Here is a 15,965-nt window from a genome sequence, read left to right as displayed (position 1 = left end):
GCAAGTGAGGAAGAATTACAAATTATGAAAGAAAATGCTGTTTCTAAAGACACTCTGAAGTTTGGTCTAAAACTATCCAAAGTAAGGTGGGATTGTGATTTATTTTATCAATTTCAAAACAAAAATATTTGTGAGTCAGCGTAGATAAGTGACAATTCTGTTCCGCACCTTTATTACATTTGCATGCCACTTTTGAAGTTTGAAATAAATTATTTTTATATGATTTAAAAAAAAAATAAAATCACCTGTGTATTTACACTCAAACAATATCTGCCTCAGGCTCAGTGAATACTGGTGAATAATAACCTCAACTTCACCTCAATTATTATTTACCGATATTCACTTCACCTTCAGCAAATAATTATTACATAATCCCACTATCCAGTGTCACCCTGAAGATAGGTTCCCTTTTGAATCTGGTTCCTCCCAAGATTTCTCTCTCAAATCAGGATCTAAATCTCCACCCAGATTTATGTAAAGCTGCTTTGTGTCCATTATTAAAAGTGTGATACAAAAAAAAATGGATTGGGCTTCTTGCACTCAGGGATATGATTTGTTTCCAGTAGTATGGTTTACAGTTGGCAATCCAGCAAGATGGCAATATCTAATGTTTGGGGGGGGGGGGGGGGGGGGGGGGGGGGGGTCCCAGTCTTTGGCTTACGTTAGCTTGGGTGTTTATTTCTATCAATAAGGTAGGTAGATATTTTCTTACCTTCATAGCAGTTTTTTTCATGATGAAGCTTTTCTTAAGAGACTGACCAACACCTTACTTCAGCTTACTAAAAGAAGCTTTGCATGTGTTCTTACATACATGATTAATAGAAGAAGCCTTTGCCACATACACATGAGATCACAGAGAAATTCTTTCACTGCATTTAACCCATCTGAAGCAGCATACACACACAAGCAGTAAGCAGCTGCCTGGGGTGCAGCTGGGGGTTAGGTGCCTTGCTCAAGGGCACTTCAACCATGCAGAGGGAGGTGAATGTGCTGTTCATTCACTCCCCCCACCTACTCCACAAAGTCCTGCTGTTCCAGGGAATCGAACTGGTGACATTTTGGTCCTAAAGCTGCTTCTTTAGGCCATGGATACCATGAACGTCACTGATGTTGACTTAAAGCAGACACTGGGTGTTAAAACAGCACCATGGCCATTACAGTGGACAAGCCAGAAGCAGAAGTAGCTTCTTACTGAACTGTTCCACCATTTAACCTGATGGTTAGCACCACTGGAGTTTTAACTCAGCTCCCCCCCCCCAGGGTTTTTTTTCCTTATGGTGAAAAAGAAAATTAAAGAATTACATTTCTTGGAAAGAGAGAAATATGATGAGTGACAGAATCGAGGGAAATCACTGTATGTGATCTTTAGATGTGCTCTCTTACCCCTGCTGCAAAGCCCAGGCTTCCATCCAAGATCTGCTTCTAAAAAGGAGCAATAGGACAGAATCAAAAGACAGTTAGGACATGGAGTTGCAATGTGTGTTCCATCTTATTTTCACTCAAGAGGAGGCCAAAATTAAATACTTCAAAATCATCAGAAGCAGGGATGGGTGATTTTCTGCAATTACGGAAAAAACGCTGAAATTGCTTGTCCGAAACAGAATGGTTATTCTGAAACGGAAAACGGGTTTTTGTCAGCATCCAGATTCAAAACCCAAGAAACTGAATCCACACAGCTATATAGTGAGGTTTTTTTTTTGGGGGGGGGGGGGGGGGGGGGGGGGCGCAAAAAGAAATCGAATATTTACGTAAACCAGGTTGTCAACAAACTAATAAAAATCCTGCCATGTTGGAAATGACACGAGGGCTTATGATCATTGTGCACGCTGACCAAATTAAAAATTAATAATAAAAAAAATATATATATATATATATATATATATATATATATATATATATATATATTATATATATATATATATATATATATATTTTTTTTTTTTTTTTAATAACGCCTCACCCAGAAAATACAAAGCAGCTCATAATGCTGATGTAGAATGGTGATATAAATCCACACCTGCCTGTCTGACGGGACAAGTTGTATATTTGTTGAAAATCACCATTTTTATAGTAATTATTCAAGTGTCACATCAATAAAGCTCCAACAAAACTAGTTCAATCCCCTCAGTGATCCGGCCGTGTTATTGTTTACGAATTTCCAGGGAAGCCAAGTACAGCAGGTGCATGTGTAAAAAATAACCACGCCGTAATATCTAATTATAGATTGGACTTTGAATTCATCAAAATCAAAGAAATGGTGATCAAATACCTCAATAAAATAAATATCTGTGGTGAATCGTCATTTCATTCAGACATTTTATTGTAGTTCCCTTTTGTATGGTGCATATTAACAATCACAATGTCAAAATATTTTGCGGGAATTTTATGACCGTGCCAAACTAACTTACGGTTCATCTTCATTCACAATGTGATTCTGTAACCCTTATCAGGTCCAACATGTTTTCTTTCGGTTTCATTTCTTCAAATTAATTTATACTTCAAGTTTTACTGGCTTAATCAAGATTTAACATTATTTCCTCCAGAAGCTTTGAATTTGGGTGAGTCTAACTGTTAAAACTGCAGATCAGGTCATGGGGTTATAACAACACATGCACCATAATGGGGCATTGGATAGATTGTTTGTGGTTACAGTTAGAATTTTATTGAAAAATTAGAAATCATTAAAGCATAATGATTATCATAACTATACCTGCTTTTTGATAAACTTCGTTAACCATTTTCCTTTCACTGAGCTAGTAAATACAGTAATAAAAAGGTTATGGTAAGGACAAGTGAAAAATCTTGCCACTTGTCCGACTGGATTAAAAAGTTAATTTCGAGCGCTGACATGATGTCTTATTTCATTTTCATGTCTTTCAGTGGAGGCGATACTATACATTTCTTCAATTTCTTTCTCTCACTCAATTTGAACCTGAAAAAGTCTGTAATTAAGCTTATGCAGAAATTGAATTTTAAAAAATTGCTCAAGTTTTGCTTTTATGGATTTCAGAAATCCAAAACTGCATCATTGGTACATGGAAACTTTTTCCTATCTCTTATTACAGAAAACAAGGGGGGGGGGGGGGGGGGGGGGGGGATTTGGCAAAATCACAAAACGGAATTGGCAGTTTTCTGAAACAGAAACTCATGCTCCTTACAGAAGTGTTTGTTGTGTCCAAAACATCAAAGAGTACTTGATTTATTTTCTACTTAGCTAAAAGCTAAAAATTACAAGCAAAAGTCTATCAAACGAGTGACTCTCTCTTTCCACTCTGTGTATTTACACTGTGGCGTCAAAGTGTCAAACTCACCAATGCCAATGACCCTCATTCCTGTATTTAATCTTCCCTGTGTTAAACCTTTTGCAATACCAGCCACTGGACAGATGAACCACAAAATGACTGTTGAGTACTTACTTGCTGGAAGTAGTATGGATTTGCATTGTGGGCATTTTGCCACCTTGTGTGCCCCACAGAGAAAATGAGCAAATGCTCAAGTGCACCATTTTCAGAGAACGCTTTTGTCATTCAGACTTTTTACTTCCTTTTCTCTTTAAAGCTTCTTCCCAAATGACTCAATCCCTTTTGCACCAAATTCCAGGGTTTTTTTTTGCCTCCGATATGTCATTAGACAGAAATGAAGCACTGGACATTTCCCTCCTCCGTTCTCTATGTTTAAGTAAGAGTGGGCCTCATTTATCAAGCTGGATATGAAAGGATTTATTCATAAATTGCTCATACAAGCGTTAACAAGAATTTTTTTCTGAAATACATTTGTATCTTATGCTAACACAAATGCCTCAGCTCACTGAAGATTTAGCGCTCACTTATTATTTATAGAATGCTATACTTATTGTTGCTACATATTGTGCTGCACTCATCTCACACTGTATTTGCACTTTATGTAGTCTTGTGTACTGTTATGTTGCACCATGGTCCAGGAGAAATGAAATTTCATTCCAATGTGTTTACAGAAGAATGACAAAACACACTTCACTTTATTATTATTATTATACACTCACCATCCACTTTTTAGGAACACCTGTACATTAATGCAGTTATCTAATCAACCAATCGTCGCAGCAGCACAACGCATATCATGCAAATACAGGTCAAGACCTTCAGCTACTGTTCACATCAAACATCAAAATGAGGAAAGTGTGATCACTGTGACTTGGATCATGTCATGGTTGTTGGTGCCAGATGGGCTAGTTTGAGTATTTCAGAAACTAATGATCTCCTGGGAATTTCACACAAAACAGTGAAATTTACACAGATTTACACAGAAAGTGTGTGTGTGTTGGGGGGGGGGGGGGGGGGAACCATCCTCTGAGCAGAGGGTCTGAAGGCTGAAATCACCCTGTTGTTGAAACAGGGGGGATGACGAAACTGGTTTGATCTGAACAGGAAGTAACTTAAATAAACACTCTTTACAACTGTGGTGAGCAGAAAAGCATCTCGGTATGCACAACTAATCAAACCTTGAGCTGGATGAACTACAACAGCAGAAAACCACATGAGGTTCCATTCTCGTTAGCCAAGAACAAGAATGTGAGGCTATCATGGGCACAGATTCAACAAACTGAAGGCTGGAAAAAGACCAGGTGATTTTTTTTTCTAGTCTTCACCTATCCAGTTTCTGCAAGTCTATGATTATGAAAGCCTCACATTCTTGTTATTGGCTGACAGGAGAGGAACCTAAGAAGAAGAAGAAGCCTTACTTGTCACACCTGCACTTAAGCACACAGTGAAATTCCTCTCTGCATTTAACCCATCTGAAGCAGTGAACATATACATGTACACACAAGTGAGCAATGAGCACACACGCATACCCAGAGCAGTGGGCAGTTTTGCTACAGTGCCCCAGGGAGCAGTTGGGGGTTAGGTGCCTTGCTCAAGGGCACTTCAGCCCAAAGCCACCCCATGTTAACCTAACTGCATGTCTTTGGACTGTGGGGGAAATAGGAACACCTGGAGGAAACCCAAAAAAACACAGGGAAACATGCAAACTTCACACAGAAAGGCCCCCGTCGGTCGCTGAGCTCAAACTTGGAACCTTCTTGCTGTGAAGCGACAGTGCTAACCACTACTGATGTGGTCTTCTGCTACTGTAGCTCATCCAGCTCAAGGTTTGATTAGTTGTGCATGCTGAGATGCTTTTCTACTCACCACAGTTATAAACAGTGATTATTTGGGTTACTGTATCCTTTCTGGCAGCTCAAACCAATCTAGACATTTTCCTCTGACTGAGAGGCGTTTCCACCCACCGAACTGTCACTCACTCATTTTTTTTCCCCACACCATTCAGTGTAGAGACCACTGTGTGTGAAGATCACAGGAGTTCAGCAGTTTTTGAAAACGCAAACCAGGCCATCTGGTACAAATATCCATACCATACATGATCAACCTCACAGAGATTTAAACTTTTCTTTGTTCTGATGTTTGATGTGAAGCCTGAAGCTTTTGACCTGTATCTGCCTGAGTGTATATTATTAAGTATTTCTATTAGCATAGAAGAGAGTCAAAAAATTTCCACTTCTGCCTTTCAGCCTTTACACTCCTCATTCATTTCATTCTCCCACTTGAACTGTCTGTGCACTTGAACTTTTATGGAGTTTTTGTGGGCATCAGCACAATGAGCTGTGCCAGGAGTGTGTTTTGCATCAACATACACGAGTACAAAGAAAATCACCATTTCTGAAACTTTTGTAAATCCCTTAATTTTTTTGTTTGGTTTGGCTTACACAAAAATTTCCAGACAACTTTCCTAAAAGACTGATGAATGAAGCCCATTGTTTTCAAATGGATGACAGCATTTAAAACTGCTAGTCTAAATATAGCACATTATCTGAAGGACTGTATGTGTGAATTGTTTGACATGTCTTTACCTGTACACAAAGGCCTATCAAACACAAACAATTAAAAACAATGACCATTTGATTTTTTTAATTAACATAGCACTAACGAAAAATAGGAAAAACAATACTAAACAAGAATAAGGAAAAAAATAGCCCACAACAGGCACTTTCGAACCAGAGAAACATTTTCAAATGGTCATTCATGGTCATGCATTTGCAGGACCTCTCTGAAAAACACTATGGTGAGGAGAGCCTCCTGTATAAACATTGTTATAAATAAATAAAATTCAATATCAAATCACCCAGAGGGTCCCAGGTCACAGATTCCACTGAAAATAATCGCAGGTGCTCCTATGCAAAACATATGAAGAAATCCCAAATATTCCCTCTGTAGGTGTGATAGTTTTTAAATTACAGCCCTTTGAAATGTAAGTCAATTGTATGCATTTTGCTGAATGAGCCTTTCGGTTCAACAGTCAACATTCAGAACTCTTTCGATATGGCATGAACAGCTTTGAAACTTTGTGACAAGGGCTAACCTTTTCTGTAGGATTAAAAAAAAATGTACCTTCAGGGTATTTTATGTACTTTTCCTCCGACAAGGCAAGGCCCTGTAAATGAACAAAAATTCAAAACCTAACCAAAACACCCCCTGAGAATTTCTCACTCAAACAGTATGCTCGATGAAGCAGAGTTTTGTCCCCCCCCCCCATCATTTATGACATTTTAGGCCATGTATATGCAGTAACCATATTTATTGTTATGGGAGTGTCCAAATAATTTTTTTGAAATGTGCTGATGTTTCAAACTTGCTTAAAATTTCCTATTTTCATCTCATCATTTGACCATGGGGGCAGTTAACCATAATTTTCAAAATTTTACCATGTATTCTTATAATACACTACCTTGCCAAAAAAGCACACACGTCCCACACACTAATATTTTAATTTTATTACAATGCACATTCACCATGGCATTGTTTCAACAATCTTTTCCAACTTCATAACATTTATTTCTATCCAGAGTTGAATTTAAGCACAAAGAAAACTAGCATTGTTGTCCTGGAACATGCCCATGCCATCAAGGAACCCAAAAAAAAAAATCCACCTGGCCATTCAATACATTCAGTTACTCAGCTGACTTCCTTTTATTGGCTCATAATGTTGCTAAGCCTTGAGCTGACCAACTGAAGCAACCACAGATCATAACACTCCCTCCAGGGGCTTGTACAATGGCCACTATGCATGATGGATGCATCGCTTCATGTGCTTCCCTTCTTACCCATCACTCAGGAATAAGGTAAATCTGGACTCATCAAACCACATGACCTTTTCCCGTTGTTCCAGAATCCAGTCTTTATGCTCCCTAGCAAACTAAAGCTTTTTCCTCCAAATAGCCTCAATAACAATTGGTTTTCTTATGGCCACACAGCTGTTTAGTCCCAATCCTGCGAGTTCTCATTGCACTGTGCATGTGGAAATGATCTTACTCTCACTATTAAACAAAGTCGCGAGTTCTACTGTCAATTATTTACAATTTGACTTCAAGTGTTTTTGTGATCTCCGATTATGATCAGTCAGGATTTTTTTCCCGACCACATTTCCTCTGTGAAGCTGACAGTTCACTACTATTCTCCCAGGTTTTAATAATGCATTGGACAGTTCTTACCCCAATTCCAGCAATCTCCTTAGTTATATTCTTTGCTAGATCCAGGCCAATAATTTAACTCTTCTGAAACACAGTAACATCTTTTGCATGGCCAAGGGATGCATCTTCCAACATGGTTGTTTAAGAACTGAGAAGCTTCTCATTGTATCAGTTAGGGTTAAAAGAATTGTTACCAGGTGAAACATTAATTCATGCATCCATCCATTATCTATACAGGTAGTCGTCGACTTACGACTGCGTTTGGTTACAACTGACCGGTCGTAAACCGATCTGGTCGTAAGTCGGCCCATGTTAAATGAACGTAAGTATATTGTGATGTGTAATGATATTGTAATCATCTTAAAGTCTTATTTTATCAACATTTTCTTATTTCATTACCTTGGCTCATTATTTGGTTTAAGTCAAACACTGCATACAGTACAGTTCGTTTAATATGTGCAAAACAAAAAATACGAAATACAGGTGTGAAAAATAGAAAACATTTTAGTTTGAAACATACCAAATTACAAATGTAAAACATAGCAAAATACAAAATTTAGTGACCGCTGGCATCACTGGTGCTTGGCTGTGGGTCATCTACGTCATCATCAGCTGTTGCAGCACTCGTGCTGGCGGGAGCATTTGCTCGTTTCATAAACCAGGAGCTGGGGTGGAAACTGTATGACAGAGTGCGCGAGGGAGACTGCACATGTGCCTGGAGCTGGGGCGGAAACTGTATGACGGAGTGCACGAGGGAGCGCGAGAGAGACTGCGCATGTGCCTGGAGCTGGGGTGGAAACTGTTGTGCGCTGCCGGGAGCTGGGGCGGAAACTGTCGTACGCTCAGCTAGCTCAGCTGGGAAACACTTGCCAGTCATAACCAGACGGTCGTAAAGTCGATCGGTCGTAAGTCGCATAGGTCGTAAGTCGACGACTACCTGTACTGCTTATCCGTGAGGGTTGCAGGGGAAGTTGGAGCCAATCCCAGCTGACTTCAGGTGAGAGGCAGGGTTCACCCTGGACAGGTCACCAATCTATTGGAGAACTAACACAGGCGAACAACCATTACACTCACATTCACACCTATGGCCAATTTAGAGTAGCCAGTTAACCGAATCCACATGTCTTTGGACTGTAAGAGGAAGCCAGAGCACCCAGAGGAAACCCACGTAGGCACTGTACAACATGCAAACTTCACACAGAAAGATCCCAGTCGGCCACCAGGTTCGAACCTTTAAAAGTTTACAATTACATTGTTAACAAATGATTTAACGTCATGGAATGTCTAACACCTTATTTCCTATTATAATTTATGCTAGAGTAGCTATTAATAGTTCTCTCTCGAAGTAATAAGGCAAAAAAAAAATGTAGTTTGTCATGTCACGGAGAAGCCAATAACCGTACACCACTGTGTCCTAATGACTATCATGGAGGAAAAATTAATGACTGGTACAAAGCACCAGTGTTGGGCAGGCCACTTGGAAAGTGTAGTGAGCCAAGTTACCAGTTACAGTACTTTAAATGAAGCTTCACTACACAGAACCCCCAGAGTTAAGCTACACTAACAGGACAAAAGTAAGCCAAGCCAAGCAGCCTTTATTTGTCACAAGTACACTCAAGCACAGAATTAAGCACACGGTGAAATTTAACCCCTGCATTTAACCCATCTGAAGCAGTGAAAAAACACATGCACACACAAGTGAGCAATGAGCACAAACACATATCCAGAGCAGTGAGCAGCTATGCTACAGGGCCCAGGGAGCAGTTGGGGGTTAGGGGCCTTGCTCAAGGGCACTTCAGCCCAATGCCACCCCACGTTAACCTAAGCGCATGTCTTTGAACTGTGGGGGAAACCGGAGCACCGAGAGGAAACCCACACAGACACGGGGAGAACAGGCAAACTCCACACAGAAAAGCCCTCATAAGCCACTAGGCTCAAACCCAGAACCTTCTTGCTGTGAGGCGACAATGCTAACCACTACACCACTGTGCTGCCCAACAGGGCAAAAATAGTTTACTACATCACAAGCTATCCATCCATTATCTGTAGCTGCTTATCCTGTACAGGGTCGCAGGCAAGCTGGAGCCTATCCCAGCTGACTATAGGTGAGAGGTGGAGTACACCCTGAACAAGTCGCCAGGTCATCGCAGGGCTGACACAGACAACCATACACACTCACATTCACACCTATGGTCAATTTAGAGCCATCAATTAACCTAACCTGCATGTCTTTGGACCGTGGGGGAAACCGGAGCACCTGGAGGAAACCCACGCAGACACAGGGAGAACATGCAAACTCCACACAGAAATGCCCTCGTCGGCCGCTGGGCTCAAACTCAAAACTTTCTTGCTGTGAGGTGACAGTGCTAACTAGTATGCCACCATGCCACCCAAAAGGGCAAAAGTAGTTTACATCATAAGCTACTTTTTGTATTTATTTTGTTAAACTGAACCAACTTGATGCCAAGTCAATGTTCTCAGTGATCAATATAACCAAGTCAAACAGGTAAAAAAAAAAATGTTTCTTTCAATTGTTTAATAAACAATAAAACATGATCGTGACTGCTCCAAAACCACCTTTTCTCAGCTGCTCCCGTTAGAGGTCTCCACAGCTGAGCTGCTCCGCATATTCGACTTGGCATAGGTTTTACACCAGATGCCCCTTTTGACGCAATCCTCCCCAATCTTTCCAGGCTTGGGACAGGCACTAAATATACACTGGCAACCCCAGTGGCTAGGTATTTTACCTAATCTGCATGTGCTTGAACTGTGGAGGAAACCAGAGCACACAGACATGGGGAGAACATGCAAACTCCACACAGAAAGGCCCCCGCCAGCCACCGTGCTCAAACCCAAAACCTTCTTGCTGTGAGGCAACAGTGCTAACCACTGCACCACTGTGGCACCCAACTGCTCCAAAATCTGTAAACTGTGTGTGTGTGTCCCTGTGTTTGCATGGGCATGCTCAATTTAGATTTGGGCACATTTGCAGAATAAATTGTAAATTAACTCAATAACATTACATTAATGGCATTTAGCAGACAGTCTTATCCAGAGCAACATACAACATACCCAGAGCAGCTTGGGGAGCAGTTGGGGGTTTGGTGCTTTGCTAAAGAGCACTTCAGCCATTCCTGCTGGTCCAGGGAATCAAACTGGTGACCTTTAAGTCCCAAATCTGCTTCTCTAACTTATGGCCCTGGTCACACTACAGCTTGCGAGGTGTTTGTAAATACTTGCCGATGAAAAATTGGTAGCATCACCACCAATCATGCGATGCATAGTGAATACTCTCCAAGCTTCATGAGTTGTTTTTTTTTTTTTGGTGAGTGTCTGCCTCATGAGTGGCCAAAAACGTTGTGAAAAATTTCAGTGCATGCACTGAAATTTGGTGGCAATGTTTTCATCAGCAAACTAAGCAGCAAATACTCATAGATGGGTTTGGGAATACTTCCCGAAGTTCAGGGAACCTTTGCTGAGCCTCTTGAGATGTATGTGTCTCGAATTCATGTCCCCGATACTCACGGGAGCCTCGGCAACAAAGCGGCTATCCTTCGCCAAGACTTGAAATGTGCATGACATTTGGCGATCCTTTGCTGAGGTTCGTCATCGGCTGGGTAAAGGGTTCATGAATATTTGGCAAATATTTGGTTACAGTTTGATCACAAATGAACCATCTTCGCTGATCAGCACTGTCATCATGTATTGTTGGAATCTACTAAACAAGCCACTGGTGATCATTCTCCTGCCAGACGATGATACGTGCAAAACCCTCATGTACGCCTCCTAGGAAAAATTCCAGGTCTCCTCAAATGAACAAGTGTTCACCTATTATGTGACCACAACTTTTAGCCCATCTGTAGATCACCATGCATAGCCACCAAAACACCTCATTTTCATCAATAACCCATCACAAAGCATCGCAAGCTGTAGTGTGATTCTAGCCTAACTCAACTCAAACTATAGTATCAAAAGAAAAAAAAAAGACTTGCTCCAAAGAGTAACATAGTTTAAAAAAAAAGTCTTCTAAATAATATTTGGTGTGTGTACGCTCAAAGATTGGTACGTGATATCACCATCATGCAGAAGTGCTTCTGTGGCTCCACATATCGATCTTTCGTTTTATTTCAGACTAAAGCAGAAACACACTGTACTTGAGCTTCAGAAATGCTTAGGAAAATCTAAGTTGTGTGGATGCGACAACACTATTTGATCAATGAAAGAACTTCACTACTGAAAAGCTATTTGATTCAGAAAACAGTGATGTTGCCACCACACTACTGAGAAATGTCCTGAAACTAGTGGCACTGCTACTCGGAGCCCAACACTGCAAAGCAGTTTCACTGGAGACTCCTTTAAATAAACATATTCTTATAAAAAGCTTCAGCATAGAAATTAAGAACCGTACATATTTGTAAAATAACAGAAGCAAGTAATGTTTATGGCAGAAACTGTATCGGACCTGTGTGCTGGAGAAGATGAAGACAAGAGCAGCTCCTGCAGCGGTGAGGCCCCAGGTGAAGAGTGTCCCCAGGAGAGCCTGCACCACTGGACTGCAGTCTGCAAGCATGGTTTCACCTGACACAACCCAATGACAAAGAAGTACTGATTAGTCAAAGAGGACCATCAGATTAGGTTTGTGTGCTTTATTTGCAAGAGAAAAGGGTGTGTGATAAATCTTGTTTGCTTAACAGCTCAGCACATAGAGCTTCTCACTAATATCAGCAGTCAGTGCTGACATGTATTAGATTAGATAACTCGGGTATGAAAAATATTGTGGAAGTGAACCACATGAACTGACTCATATGAACTACTTGCTTTTGAAGCGTTAAAATGTATTAGACAAAATCTAGCACAAACATGTATCTAACGCCAAACAGCTAGTGGAGTTTCTTATTTATTCACTTTTATACGCTACATGTTGCAGTCAGGTATCTACTGATTACAGGGACGTGAGCAAAATTATACGTTTATCTCGCACCAGGCTGCACGAACAAAGTTTTCTAAACTACATAACGTGTATAAAACAATGCTTAATTTAGAATATGTCCTTTTGTTTTAATAGAACAGCCCATGATGTAGACTACTCACTGCCAACACAGACACCAAGCCACCGAAGAGTGCCTTATTTACTTCCTACTTCCCTGTACACGTGTCTCCAACATCACGCGAGACACCCATGTCTCGCGATATTACTACTTAACATGGCACTCACCCACGGACAAACATTTAACCCGATTTTGTTGCAGCTGTATGGAGTCACAGACGTGCCAGTAAAAAATAATAATAATAATAATAATAATTAATAAATAAATTTAAAAACCCTCCAGAATAAACAGATGCTGGAATAAATAAATAAAATTAAAAGAATAGGAAAATAAATACAGAAATAAAAAGAATAGGAGAATAAATGCAAAAATAAAATAAGAAAATAAATAACCCAATTTAACCCATTTTTGTTGCATCTGTATGGAGTCACAGAAGTGGCAGTAAAAAAAAAAAGAATACATTTCCAGAATAAATAAATGCTGAAAAAATATAAAAGAATAGGAAAATAAATGCAGAAATAAAAAGAATAGGAGAATAAATGCAAAAGTAAAATAAGAAAATAAGTAACCCAATTTAACCCATTTTTGCTGCATCTGTATAGTCACAGAAGTGGCAGTTAAAAAAAAAGAAAAAGAATAAATCTCCAGAATAAATAAATGCTGAAAAATAAAAGAATAGGAAAATAAATGCAGAAATAAAAATAAAAAGAATAAGAAAATAAATAACCCAATTTTGTTGCAGCTGTATGGAGTTACAGAAATTGCCATTAATTAATTAATTCATTAATTGATTAATGAATTAATTGGTGCCATAGTGGTTAGCACTGTCGCTTCACAGGAAGAAGGTTCTGGGTTCGAGCCCAGTGGCTGACAGGGGTCTTTCTGTGCGGAGTTTGCATGTTTTCCCCACGTCTCTGTGGGTTTCCTCCGGGTGCTCCAGTTTCCCCCCACAGTCCAAAGACATGCAGGTTAGGTTAACTGGTGGCTCTAAATTGACTGTGAGTGTGAGTGTGATTGGTTGTTTGTCTCTATGTGTCAGCCAGGGGCGATTTCTCAGAGACAACAAGGGAAGCCGAGCTTCCCCTAAAATTCTCTCCCCAAACTGCGGCATCTATGACGTTGAATTCTCATTAAAACAATAACTTGCATAACATAATATATGCCCAAGATTGTATTTACGTTCATAACTATCCTGTAACTTATTTGAGTGATGTCTGACGAACTTGCAGTTCGCTACGAGAATCACCTTTGCTGCCAGGCTGTAACCAGCGTTGCCAGATACTGCTGACGTTTTCCAGCCAAAATATGTTCAAAACCCACCAAAATGCACTTAAAACCGCCCAATCTGGCAACACTGGCTGTAACCTTTCTTATTTCAATGGGCTCTATGCGCTGGCAGCCTAGCCTGGGAAATCCCATGCTGCTTTGCACAATCGTTCCGATCTGAAAAGACAGCATGGAAACTATGGTCTAAAGGCTCGCCTGAGTTAGGGAGCCAATCAGAGAGTGGGGAGGGGTGGAAAGACGGTGACGCGTACTACTCGACAAATGGAAGCTTGTAGTTTATTTGGGACTGTTTACGGATCACATTTAACATGGCGGCGAGCGATACGAACCAAACTTTCGATCAAGCTTTAGACACTGTTCTGAATTAGTCTGGTTAACACCAGACCATATCACAAGTGAAATAATTTCGGTGCCATTGTTTTCCTATTTTTGTTTTGCCTTCTCTTTCTCTTTCCTTCTCTTCTTCGCCTCTTCGTCGCTCTAACTACGTCACCAGGTACAACTGCCATGATTGGCCATGGGCTACGTATACGCCAAATGATAGACATTCGCAACGTCCAATAAACGGCCGTTGACAATCGTAAACCACACCTCCCCTACGAGAAATTCAATAGGCGGATTCCAGACCATATTTCACTTGTGATATGGTCTGGTGTTAACCAGACTACTGGCAGCCGGGTATCCGTTGCAGTCTATGAGAGGGCTCTGAACAGCCAATTTCGGCTAGTTGTTATTGGTTAAAATTGACAAAATTGTCACTTCCAGAGAAGCCGGGCTTCTCTGAGACTAAACGAGACAGTGGGAGGGGCAAGAAGCCGGGCTGATAAAGGATTATAGATAGTTTTCACATGACGTCACAGAGTCAGGGATTCCCTGGTGGCGGCCATCTTGGAGGGCAAGCTTACCGTATGGGTCACTGAGCACACATTGTAGCGTGCGAGTTACATTCATTTATATATTATTTACATTTATTTAAAGCTAGCAATGGTGCAAACTTGTTGTATTCACGGCTGTCGTAATAGGTCAGATGATGAAGTCAAGCGGAGCTTTTATGGAATTCCCACTGTACGGGAGCATGAAGACGAGCAAACAAAGAAACTCAGCATACAAAGGAGAAATCTATGGCTTGCGAGAATCAACCGCAAGGATTATCAGCCTTCCAAACACAGCAAAGTCTGCTCCGATCATTTTATAAGTGGTAAGTTGTTTAAATAAACAATCAATTGTGTTTAAGTTTGTTTTTGGAAACCAAAACATCATGTGAACAATCTCTGGAGAATGCCTAACTGGAACCGCTGAGTGTACGTTTACATTGTAATGTACACTTAATATCGCTCGTTTGTCATGTTTCTATTTGAAACTTGTCACTTCACTCACGCAAGGGTCATTTTTGAAAAACATTTTAGGTCTATTCTGTAGTCCTGAGCGTTGTGCAGGACTGTGCAAATGTGCGCAGCTTCCCGATTTAAACTGTTTTTTTTTTTCTCATCCTTATACTTCCTGTTTCATGGACTGTAACGGATTTGCTTATTTAGTAATTTTAATACAGAATTTACTTTGAAATTATAATCAGACACTCCAACGCCCCTCCCTAAAAAAAACCCCGGATCTGCGCGATTCAGGCGGCATCGCGCTGTGAATATATAAAGTTGTATATATCAGACAGCCTTTAAAGTTTGATGAAGTCAGTTTCAGGCTTTGGAGCAGGCTTTGGCAGTTTCAGGCTTTGGCAGCCCTGCATAGTCACTTGAAAATGCATCTTTGTCCACTTCGTAGGGGTCAATTCAAATCAAGGCCAGTTTGGCTGCATACCGTGAGATGTGTATCTATATACTTCTGTTTGCTTGATTTTGCCGACATTGATCTTTATTTTAGAAAACTGACTATATAACTTCATAAATTCGTCTGAGATAATGTAGCCAGTAGTGGCGATGGTCTGTTTTGTTTGCCCTCCAAGATGGCGGCTGGGGGGCGTTCCCCGGAATGCTGTGACGTCAGTGAAAACTATCTATTGGAGGTGGTGTTTGAAAGACATGAGGAGGGCGGTACTTCGGCGAAGAACACGGTAAGCGCATGATCAGTCAGTCCCTAGCGGATGTCGAGAAAGTGCAGTCGTGTGCCAAAGT

General features: G+C 40.6%; 1 protein-coding gene across 4 annotated transcripts in view; it reads right to left on the bottom strand.

The window, feature by feature from the left end:
* LOC132898099 (zinc transporter ZIP11-like) overlaps window positions 1-12,672 on the bottom strand; it is a 365,574-nt gene extending 352,902 nt beyond the window's left edge. For all 4 annotated transcript variants that reach the window (XM_060939490.1, XM_060939491.1, XM_060939489.1 and 1 more), the window contains exons 1-3: window positions 12,596-12,672; window positions 11,967-12,082; window positions 1,384-1,422 (exon numbers count right to left, since the gene is read on the bottom strand). In XM_060939490.1, the coding sequence (XP_060795473.1) occupies window positions 1,384-1,422; window positions 11,967-12,074 (147 nt within the window). In that variant the 5' untranslated portion in view covers window positions 12,075-12,082; window positions 12,596-12,672. The remainder of the gene's footprint in view (window positions 1-1,383; window positions 1,423-11,966; window positions 12,083-12,595) is intronic.
* Between the last annotated feature and the right edge of the window lie 3,293 nt (window positions 12,673-15,965).

The sequence above is a fragment of the Neoarius graeffei genome, chromosome 14 (genome assembly GCF_027579695.1).
Source record: "Neoarius graeffei isolate fNeoGra1 chromosome 14, fNeoGra1.pri, whole genome shotgun sequence".
Lineage (NCBI taxonomy): Eukaryota > Metazoa > Chordata > Actinopteri > Siluriformes > Ariidae > Neoarius > Neoarius graeffei.
This window is presented reverse-complemented; position numbering and strand designations above follow the sequence as displayed.